Source organism: Puntigrus tetrazona, chromosome 16, assembly GCF_018831695.1.
Source record: "Puntigrus tetrazona isolate hp1 chromosome 16, ASM1883169v1, whole genome shotgun sequence".
Classification (NCBI taxonomy): Eukaryota; Metazoa; Chordata; class Actinopteri; order Cypriniformes; family Cyprinidae; genus Puntigrus; species Puntigrus tetrazona.
The window spans coordinates 26,744,646-26,757,159 of NC_056714.1; the positions used below are offsets into that span (position 1 = coordinate 26,744,646).

A 12,514-nucleotide genomic window follows, 5' to 3' on the forward strand; every position below is an offset into this window, starting at 1 on the left:
AAATCTAGCGTTTACTTCCATTGCAGGCCTTCAGAGAAGCAACTTCGTTGGGGACGCCTTTATCATTTTTTAATGCAATTTTCATTTTCTTTTTTTTTTTAACACCATGCATTGCAGTGTTTTTTTTCCACGGCTGCAGACCGTGAGAGTTAAAGCGTCGTCCGGGGTCATTTCCAAACCGAGTGTCAGGATCTGATCTGATCTGATCTTCAAAGGCTTTAAAGCAGATCTGAGCATGTTTTATTACTGAGGTCTTCGTGCATTGTTTCCACGGATCTCTTTTACCCACAATGCAGTGTCATCCCAGGTCTTCTGATCTCACTGGAAGTCTATCTGGACGCCTGCTCCTGCTGTCGCTCTATATTTACCTCCTCGAGGAGGAGTTTGTGAGGTCAGACGGAGAAGCCGGGACGCTCAGAGGAGCTGAGACTTGAGCAGAAGAGCGAGAGACGGCTGAAGGTCGAGGAGGAGGAGAGACGTTCTGCTGATCATCTTAAAGGCCTGAAGAACGTGAGTGGACTTATAACCCCGGCTCTCAGGCTGTTTGCGGTTTTCTCTCTGCTTTAGTACAGACCTGAAGATCAAAATCAGACATTCACGTCGCTTGCTAAATTAACTAATACTAGTTCCTTGTGTTCAGACCATTAGTGCATGACCAGTGTGAAACTAGTTCTCCTGTTCAGTACAAGTATTGCATGTTGAAAAGCTATTAAAAAGGCTGTAATCCCATTTTTTATATATATATATATATATATATATATATATATATATATATATATATATATATATATATATAATATTTTTCCACTTACAGCCATAGGTCATTCAAAACAAAAAGTGACACAATATATAAAGCGTGTCCACATCACGTTTTAAATTACGAATTACATTTAATTCTTTCTTTATATATATATATATATATTTACCTTTACCACTAATGCCTTGGTAACATTTTGAAGTTTCATATTTTATTTCATGTTATTTTATTTCATTTAATTCAGGTCAAGTTGTGATTAATTAATTTATATTTCATTGTTTACTATAAACGTACTTTATTTTTCATAATTGGTTTATTTAAAGTAATATTTATTATTACTTTTTAATTTTATATTATGTTTGCATCCCCGCAACAACAGTTGCATGCTTAAAATTCATGAAAATAATGTGTAAAATGTCAAATAAATAAATAAATATATTATTTAAACATGTAAAATAGTTTTAATCATTTTATTGTGTATTTTCAGCTTAAATTAAATGAGAATAAGCGATATTTCCTTGATAGCTACCAGAAATAAATTTTATTTCATGTTTATTTTGTACCAAGTAATGATTGCATGCTCAGGTTCTTCTAACAAACCCTTCTATATTGTATTATGTATTATACTATGCTTATAACTCATCAGATAAGGGTCAGAAAGCAAGCACCCGAGCAAATTAAGCACCGCTCACGTTTTGTTCATAAATTCTACAATCCTAATTAACACTTAGTCGTGCTTCCTTGCGTTCCTGTTTCTCTGAGCTTTCGGCGTTATAAAAACAGAGAGGAAAACCCAGCCGTTTGGTGTGAATGTTACTCTGAGCAGTCTGTGTTCATTGAGAGAGAGACACTGGACTGTATGTACTCTCTCTCTCTCTCTCTCTCTCTCTCTCTCTCTCTCTCTGTCTCTCTCTCTCTCTCTCTCTCTCTCTCTCTGTCTCTCTCTCTCTCTCTCTCTCTCTCTCTCTCTCTCTCTCTCTCTCTCTCTCTCTCTCTCTCTCTCTCTCTCTCTCTCTCTCTCTCTCTCTCTCTCTCTCTCTCTCTCTCTCTCTCTCTCTCTCTCTCTCTCTCTCTCTCTCTCTCTCTCTCTCTCTCTCTCTCTCTCTCTCTCTCTCTCTCTCTCTCTCTCTCTCTCTCTCTCTCTCTCTCTCTCTCTCTCTCTCTCTCTCTCTCTCTCTCTCTCTCTGTCTCTCTCTCTCTCTCTCTCTCTCTCTCTCTCTCTCTCTCTCTCTCTCTCTCTCTCTCTCTCTCTCTCTCTCTCTCTCTCTCTCTCTCTCTCTCTCTCTCTCTCTCTCTCTCTCTCTCTCTCTCTCTCTCTCTCTCTCTCTCTCTCTCTCTCTCTCTCTCTCTCTCTCTCTCTCTCTCTCTCTCTCTCTCTCTCTCTCTCTGTCTCTCTCTCTCTCTCTCTCTCTCTCTCTCTCTCTCTCTCTCTCTCTCTCTCTCTCTCTCTCTCTCTCTCTCTCTCTCTCTCTCTGTCTCTCTCTCTCTCTCTCTCTCTCTCTCTCTCTCTCTCTCTCTCTCTCTCTCTCTCTCTCTCTCTCTCTCTCTCTCTCTCTCTCTCTCTCTCTCTCTCTCTCTCTCTCTCTCTCTCTCTCTCTCTCTCTCTCTCTCTCTCTCTCTCTCTCTCTCTCTCTCTCTCTCTCTCTCTCTCTCTCTCTCTCTCTCTCTCTCTCTCTCTCTCTCTCTCTCTCTCTCTCTCTCTCTCTCTCTCTCTCTCTCTCTCTCTCTCTCTCTCTCTCTCTCTCTCTCTCTCTCTCTCTCTCTCTCTCTCTCTCTCTGTCTCTCTCTCTCTCTCTCTCTCTCTCTCTCTCTCTCTCTCTCTCTCTCTCTCTCTCTCTCTCTCTCTCTCTCTCTCTCTCTCTCTCTCTCTCTCTCTCTCTCTCTCTCTCTCTCTCTCTCTCTCTCTCTCTGTCTCTCTCTCTCTCTCTCTCTCTCTCTCTCTGTCTCTCTCTCTCTCTCTCTCTCTCTCTCTCTCTCTCTCTCTCTCTCTCTCTCTCTCTCTGTCTCTCTCTCTCTCTCTCTCTCTCTCTGTCTCTCTCTCTCTCTCTCTGTCTCTCTCTCTCTCTCTCTCTCTCTCTCTCTCTCTCTCTCTGTCTCTGTCTCTCTCTCTCTCTCTCTCTGCTGTAGATGTGATCTGGTTAAAGTGGAGGGCTCTGATGGTAAAGCAGGTGGTTGTTGTAAGTCTGGGGTAAATGAAGCCATCCTTCAGACTCGACCTGATTCTGTTTGGATGGTCGAGGGCTGATTTATGACTGCGGGACTCTCACACGCCGCATCCAGCCGCACAACTAATGAAATATTATTCTCACAATAGCTCGCAGAGGGACTCTTAACAGGATCCTGACAAAATGCGTGTCCCTCTGCTCTTTTTCGACTCTCACCTGCTGTAGTGTTTGGATGAAACTCAAGACATGTCTAAAAAAAAGCTGAAGAAAAATAAGATTGAAGATTGTTACATTTTCAGTAAATAATTGTTATATGCATAAGTTATTTTTTATTTATCATTTAATAAAAAAATGCATTACAGTAAGAATTTGGGATACAAAATACTTTAAAATATAGCTACAAACAAACAAATTTCACAAAAAAGATTTTTTGTCTGTTCTTATTTTATTTTTTAATTGCTAAACTTAAAGTTTTAGTAATTTAATTGTGTGTGTGTGGGTTTTGTGCATTATGATAAATGATAAAACATATAAATTATTAATGTTTTTTAATTGCATTAGTTGTAGCTTTAGTTAAAAATAATTCTAACAGCATTCTTTTTTTATGCAAAATATAATAATACTGAAATATATTAATATTTAAGTACAGTTTGTTTGTTTTTCTTGGCAACTACCCGAAATAATATTTAGCCATTTTTATATTTCTCCTTATTTCAGCTGACGTTTGTTTTATAACAAATAAAGCATGTTTTGTCGTAGTTCATTTGCCTGAGCGTTTTCATGCAAAACATTTCTAAGTACAAAAGTTTCGTCCGTTGGTTGCCTGCTTTGTTCGTTGCAACCAGCCGAAATAAAAGGTTGCGTTTTATTTGATTTCTTAATGTTTCGTTAATGCCAGTAACCCCCGAATGACCCGAAATCCTTTGAAATGTTTTTTCCGTAATGTGATGTGTTGCATCAGCCCTTCGTATCGCACGTGTGCCGCATGAATATGACTGAAACGGGCCGTGACCCGGGCCGTGGATGCGATGCGATTCTCTGACAGCTGTGTGCTTCTGCCCCGCGCAGGTGCCGCCGAGTGCTCTGCGATGGCTACCAAAATAGTAAGAGAGCTCGGGCAGGAGCAGCAGACGGAGCAGATGTCTCACGGCGTGCAGATGTCGTCCCAGATCAAGAAGAGAAAGTTCAAATCCAGGTAGTTCACACGCTTCCCGGCTTCAGCACAGCCCTGTAAACCATCAGAGTTAGAGCTTTTAATCAGTGAAGCTCCACCAGAGAGCAGCTGGGTCAACACCCCGGCTCTTAGCGGCTCTCCTAAACGCAGTCACTCGTCCTGTCTTAACCTGCTGCGTTGGGTTTTTTTTCCCCGTGCAAACGATGCGGAATCATACAAATACAACGTGCATCGTGTGTGAGCTGCTCTTGTTTAAAAAGGACAAATTCACTGCAAAAATATATAGATTTCTTGCATGATATATTAAGCCTAGCCTTTTTTTATGTGCCTCAAATTAATGTCAATTTGTGTTAGTTATAAATAAATGCATAAATAAATGAGGAAATAAATTATATGTATTATATTAAGAAATCGTATATAATTAATATATCGTTTTAATATATTATTAATATTAATTTAATTTAATTTATTCAATTAATTAATTTATTGCCTTAAAATAATCTACTTTGGGAGTTTTATGTAGATAATGCAATAATGCAAAATAAATGCATAGTGAAATATGTAATAATAATATAATATAATAATATAATGCAATAATATTAATTTAATTGCATAATATTTTTAAGTGAGCTATAGTCAGTGTTGACAGATATTGCTTTGTAACAATCAATATAATGTAATATTAAGCAATAATATTAATATAATTACATAATATTTCTTAGTGAGCTATAGTCAGTGTTGCTCAATGTTGATTTGGGTTTGATGTAACTTATTTATTTTGTGTATGTTTAATTCCTTACGAAAGGTAAGTTGTATGCTGTATATGTGGAAATATCGTACCTCTGCTGTTTACTTTATTTAACCTGGTTATAATAAAGAGGATGTGGTGGCAGTAACTACAGTGTACTCCGACGAAAACATCATGTCAGTATAATGATCGCAGTGTGAACATGCATGCATTGGTTTATTGCATGCAAAATAGTGACTAAAGGAGTAAAGCGTGGGGTTAAATGAGTAGCAGAGATCGGGGATCATGACGGTGAGTGACGGGGAGGCAGCTGTTTCTGCCTGACATTCAGGACGAGCGCTGCAGTTATTCTGAGCTCATTCCCAGCTGAACACCGGCAGCGTTCAAGGCCAGATTTATAACAATAGACCAACACGAGCTCCTCAAAACCAACTGCGCTGAAACCCGGCCAGGGCATTCATGCATCATCGCTCTATTGTTTGTTCCTCGAGCTTAATTTATCATATTAGCATGCGCATCGTGATACAGTGTAGCGCCAGAGACGAGGCTGGAGGAATTGAGGCTTTTTTGAGAACCGGGCTGCGTGCGTTTGATCAGAAATAAAGTTTCAAAAATTGTATATATTATTACAGTTTAAAATAACTGTGTGCCATTTTAATATGTTTTAAAATGCAATATAGTTTTGTGATCCGCGGCTCAATTTTCAGCGTAATCGCTTTAGCATTCGGTGTCACGTGATTTGTTCAGAAATTTGAAGAAGTTCTCCTCAAGGATGCATTAAATGGATCAAAAGTGACGGTGAAGACATTTATAATGCAAGAGAAATTATTTCTGAAGGATCATGCGACACTGAAGACTGGAGCAGCTTCGATCACAAAAATAAATTATATTTTTACACCTATTTTCATGGCAGATGGCTATTTTAAATAATAATAATATATATTACACTTTTACTGTATTTCTAACAAATACATGCAAGCTTCTTAAAAATATTAATTATTCCAACCGTTTGACTCCTGTTTTTATTTTATTTTATTTTATTTTATTTTATTTTGTTTTTATTATTTTATTTTATTTTTTATTATTTTATTATTTTATTTTATTTTTATTTTGTATCATTTTTTATTTTATTTATTTTATTTTATTTTATTTATTATTTATTTTTTTATTGTTTATTATTTAATTTTTATTATTTTTTATTATTTTGTTTTATTTATTTTTTTTTTTTTATTTTATTTTATTTAGTTTTTATTGTTTTATTATTTTATTAATTATTTTATTATTTTATTTTATTTTAATTTTATTTTGTTTTTATTATATTATTTTATTTTATTTTTTTATTATTTTATTTTTTTTTTTATTTTATTTTGGGCTCAAATGCGTCGGACGAATCGCCTGCAGCGTAGAGTACAGTGAAAAACTTCTTAGCATCACAGCAGCGTAACTCTATTTAGTTACTGATGCTCATGGCACGGGCCGTTAACTGACAAAAAGCCTTGTTTACGGTTCATTCAATCACACAATAAACGTTTCAGTTACTTCAACTTCTCTCCTGGCTGATTTGACAGTCAAAGTGAAAACCGACCGCGTTTGTTTGTTAAACGAATCTCACGCATCGCCATTCTTCACCCCAGCTCAGATTACACCATTAATCTCAATCACTTCCCTCTTTTCTTTTTTTCGTCGGCTTGTCAGGACACATTCAGGTCCGCAAACATGTAGGTAACTTCTGCTTTTGTCGTCGTGTTCCTCTGAGAACGGGACGAACTTTAATACGACGGGTGAGCCTCGATACGAGAGTCCGAACAAGTCTGGATCGACTGAAGGACTGTTTCTGATTTCATTTATGAGGAGAGAGCACATAAACACAGCCAAAGTCAAGAAAACCCATCATATTTCACTCAAAATCATTTGTAAATATATTCATTTTTTCACTCAAATTTAGACATAAAGAGAAAATATAAAATTTAGCCTTTCGATTAGAGAGATATGAAATTGCAAAACAGGTTCACTTTATTTTGGTCGAATACATGTCATGGTAAAGAAAGCAGTGCCTTCTTTAAGGCTTTTAAAAATCATCAAATTATCAGAAAAAGACAGTAAAAATAATGTCCCTGCAGCAGGAAAAGAAAAACTGTTGTAAACTAAAAAAAGTAATAATATAAATGTATTTTTTAATTTACTCACCGGTCCAGTAGGTAAATTTTTTCATTCATTTATTTTTTTTATTGCTAATCTTTCAGTAAAATTAAATTAAATGTCAAAAATGTAAAATGAAAAATTACATCATATTAAAGTATTTAATTTTTATTAGATTTAAATATGCATGTAAAATTAGATAAACCTGCATTTTAAAATAAGTAATAAAGATTCATTCTATTTAATGAATAAAAAAATATACAAAACCCTAGATTTGTACATTTTCTGAACAAACATGTATTACTGACCTTTCCGTTAAATTGAATTAAATTGAATTAAAATGTTTGCATGTAGTGTTAGGGTTAGGGTTAAATTAATGTAAATTAAAGAAACGCATTTAATTTCAAAATACAATTAAGTTTATATCCAATATTGCATTATTTACATTTTATATTCAGTTAAATTATTGATATATAAATTAGTTAAATTATTAAATATAAATGTCAAAATTATACGAATAATTTATATTAGAATAATAAATAAAATAAGATTAATTTAATTTAAAAAAATACAATTCCGAACACAAATATATCCCTCATCTTTCAGTAAAACTAAATCCCATTACAAATAAAAATGTACATTTAAGAAGTAAAACAACATGAAACGAAATTAAAACACGTCTAGATTAGTGTGCATCTTCTGAATATCACTGAATGTTGTTTGTAACAGATGCAGAGCTTTTCAAAGCGACTGACAGAGTGACAGCTTTCTGTCAGAAACTCTCTCTTTCGCTCCGTCTGTCTGTCGCTTCTCTCTCCGTCTCAGTGACGCCGGCTTCAAACGCCTTTCAGCAGCTCGAATGAAAGTGTTACATTATTTACACGTCTGCGGCTGCTTAAGTAAAAGAATTGCGCGTGAAGCGTGCCGTTTGAAGGAAGCGTTTGTAAAGGAGGGTTTTATCAGTTCCGGTCATTATTTTCATCCGGTTGCCAGCTTCATTTGGTGTGAAGTCCGTACGTGCTGTGACCTCCTGTATAATTCACACTTGAAGCCAGATTCTAGAGAGGAAAGTCTGTACGGCGCCCGCTGCTGTTCACTCGAGTGACGTGAAATGACAAATTACAGAAAAAAAAGCAATAAAAAATGAAAAGAAAGAGGAAAAAAAGGTTTGAAAATGCAGCAAAATATTCATTCGCTAAATTCATTTTAGTTGTATTTTGGGGTGAAATGTTACGTGAAAATGTTCTTAATAATATCAGAATATTACCTAAAAAGATTTAGACTTTTATTACATTAATTGTTACAATGCAAAAAAAAAAAGGTGTATATATATATATATATATATATATATATATATATATATATATATATATATATATATATATATATATATATATATATATATAATTTTATATACATATATATATAATTTTATATACATATATATATATATATATATATATAATTATTAGTACAGTAGATTTATTTATTGTTTTCAAACATTTTTTGCTGTAAAAGAGGACAATAATCCTTAAGAAAGACTCACTAAGACTTCATTTATCTGATCAAAAATACACTGAAAACTGTAAAATTATTTTCAATGTGAAAGCATGTTAAAAGTACATGTAAAAATGTTTCACGATGTAAAAGTGTAGTAATAGTTTGAAAAATAATATCCAAATATTTTCGGTCGAATTGTTTGTTTATCCTCACAAAGGAAAAATATAGCTTTTTGGGAGTTTTTTGCCGGGGGGGAAATAAATTAAATTATTAAATAATTATATTATTCATGATTAATTTGTCCCTTCTTTCCTTCTTTCTTCATTCCTTCTAGTGCATTTTGGCAGTATATGACTTGAACGTGTTCTTGATAGTGTTGTCTAAATATTATGTTACTTTCTTTATTAGTTTGTTTAACACAAGAAGTGAAAGACGGGAAATGAGAGATGAAGATGGATTCAGAACCGTGATGAGTGTTTTTATCTGTGTGTTTGATCAGTGAGGAAACGGCCTCTCCGAGCGACTTCTATCCCATCATCCCCGGCGATGTCATGTCTGTGAAGGAGATCCTGACCGGACCCAAGTTCCCACGCCACCGGACCTGGTACACACACACACACACACACACACACGTTTATGAGGACTCTCTATAGGTGTGATGTCCCCATAAACCACAAAAAACAGTGCACACACACACTCACAACACACACTCACATACACACACTCACACATTCAAGCACACACTCACATACACACACACTCAAGCACACACTCATACACACACACTCAAGCACACACTCATACACACACACTCACACACTCAAGCACACACTCATACACACACACTCACACACTCAAGCACACACTCACATACACACACACTCAAGCACACACTCATACACACACACTCACACACTCAAGCACACTCTCACATACACACACACTCAAGCACACACTCACACACACTCACACACTCAAGCACACACTCATACACACACACTCACACACTCAAGCACACACTCACATACACACACACTCAAGCACACACTCACATACACACACACACTCACACACTCAAGCACACACTTGCACAAATACACACACACACACATAACACACACACAAGTACACACTGATTCAAACAGACAAATACACACACACACTCACATGCACAAATGCCTACACTCTCTCACAAATACACACACACACACACACACACACGTTTATGAGGACTCTCTATAGGTGTGATGTCCCCATAAACCACAAAAAACAGTGCACACACACACTCACAACACACAATCACATACACACACACTCACATACACACACACACTCATACACAAACTCACATACACACACTCACACATTCAAGCACACACTCACATACACACACACTCAAGCACACACTCATACACACACACTCAAGCACACACTTGCACAAATACACACACACACACATAACACACACACAAGTACACACTGATTCAAACAGACAAATACACACATGCACAAATGCCTACACTCTCTCACAAATACACACACACACAAAGACACACATATAACACACACACACTCAAATACACACACACACACACTCAACAACATAACACTACACACAAAAGTACACACTCACTCAAACACACAAATACACACACACACATGCACAAACAAATGCCCACACTCTCTCACACACAAAAACACTCACATAACACACACACTCAAGTAACAACATATGCACACTAACACACTCAAACACACACTCACACACACACACACACACACACACACACACACACACTCGCATGCACAAATAAATGCCAACACTCTCTCACACACACAAACATAACACATACACACACACACACACACACACACACACACACAAACACTCAAGCACACACACACTCAAGTAACAACATAACACACATGCATACCCTCACTCAAACACACAAATACGCACACTAACACACTCACATACACATACACACACACACACACACACTCACATGCACAAACAAATACCCACACACTCTCACACACAAACATAACACATATACACACACAAAAACACACACTCAAATGTACACACACCTACACAAAACACAACACACACTCACATACACACACAAAAACACTCACCTAACACACACACTCAAGTAACAACATAACACATACACACACACTCACTCGAACACACAAATATGCACACTAACACACACACACACACTCACATGCACAAATAAATGCCCACACTCTCTCACACACTAACATAACACATATACACACACACAAAAACACACACTCAAATGTACACACACCTACACAACACACACACACACACACACACACACACACAAAAACACTCACCTAACACACACACACTCAAACACACAAATACGCACACTAACACACTCAAGCACACTCACATACAAACACACAAAAACACTCACATAACACACACACACTCAAGTAACAACATACGCACACACATACACACACACACACACAAAAACACACACACACTCAAACACACAAACACGCACACTAACACATAAAAACACTCACATACACACACACTCAAGCACACACTCACGCACACACACACACACACACACACACACACACACACACACACACACACACACACACACACACACACACACACACTCACACACACACACACACACTGTGAACACGGTATAGTTATAGCACAGAGAGGCGAGGATGGGTTCAGGTGAGCAGCTCAGCACGTGACTCTAGAAGTGTTTCCACATCACTCACAAACTTTCAGATGGAGGTAAACACCACATGAACACAGTTGTGGGTTTCATCGCGTTAAAAATAGGACACATGCAAATTCATCCGGCGAGAAAAAACCTGCAGAAGAGAAACAGAACAGCGGCGAACGCTCAAAACTTCGGAAAATACATCAGCTCCTACAACATCGGTGCTAAATGCCTGAGGCTGGGTATTATATTTAAAAAAATACAAACATATAAAACTGGAAGATATGAATAAATCCTATACAGAGCGGGATAGATTACTAACAAATCATAATTCGGTACTGTTTCCTGATTACATGACCAACACTGTAGTCAGTAACATGCTGTAATCCGTAACATACACATTTTATGTAATGTAATCAGATTACTTTTGGATTACTTTTAGATTACTCGTTTATTATATTTTACATTGATGCAAAAAGGATTATTTAATCATGAAGTGCATCAAACACTATGTTACATCTGCTTGTGTACTCTTAAGGGTGAATTTAGTCTCTATTTCTTTTTAATTTCATATTTCTCTGACACCAGAAAACACATCAATGAAAATAATATGAATGAAAAACATGTTATTGTGAATTGAGCCGCATCAGAACGCAGGGCGTGGGCACAGAGAGGCAAGCAAACGTAATAATAATTTCATTTAATCATAATTTCATTTCGCACGTTCAGAAGTGCATGAAAATGTAATAAAGAGAAGCAACGGGGAGCTTGTATTTGTATGCGTTTATGTGAGTAATAGAGGAAAATCTTCTTTTAAAAGACCTTTGAAACATGTAAAGTCTTCATGTTAACTCTATCATATGATCATATTTATAATTTTTATAGATTTTCTAAAAAAAAATTGCAATATTGCATGCAAATAAAATTCTGAATAGTATATATATCATAATATATCATAATTGTAAATAACCCATTCTACACCTTTTTTTTATTTTCAGACTCAATAGTGTTTTTAGATGTTATTGAACTTTAAAGCCTTATTTCCATAAATATAGAATTAATAAACGCATACACTACGCCAATTAAAGTAATAAAAGCGTATGTATTACTATGTAGAAAAAAACTAAAACATTTTTGATACCCGCTAATTTTGAATAAACAAAGAGAGACGCAGAATAAAAAAAAACTAAGTTTAAATTGAATTGCATTTTAATTAGTCAAATAGGTTTTTGATCCCCAATCAATAAATCAATTAACAAGATGAGTGAAGATTATTATTACATACAAAGTGTCTTTTTATAACTT

The 12,514-nt window shown here is 35.9% G+C and overlaps 1 protein-coding gene across 1 annotated transcript in view; it reads left to right on the forward strand.

Moving 5' to 3' along the window:
- Positions 1-356: 356 nt before the first annotated feature.
- Positions 357-12,514, forward strand: part of myom3 (myomesin 3) — a 62,763-nt gene continuing 50,605 nt past the window's right edge. The window contains exons 1-3 of the mRNA XM_043261714.1: positions 357-510; positions 3,991-4,117; positions 8,983-9,087. Of these exons, the coding sequence (XP_043117649.1) occupies positions 4,011-4,117; positions 8,983-9,087 (212 nt within the window). The 5' untranslated portion in view covers positions 357-510; positions 3,991-4,010. The remainder of the gene's footprint in view (positions 511-3,990; positions 4,118-8,982; positions 9,088-12,514) is intronic.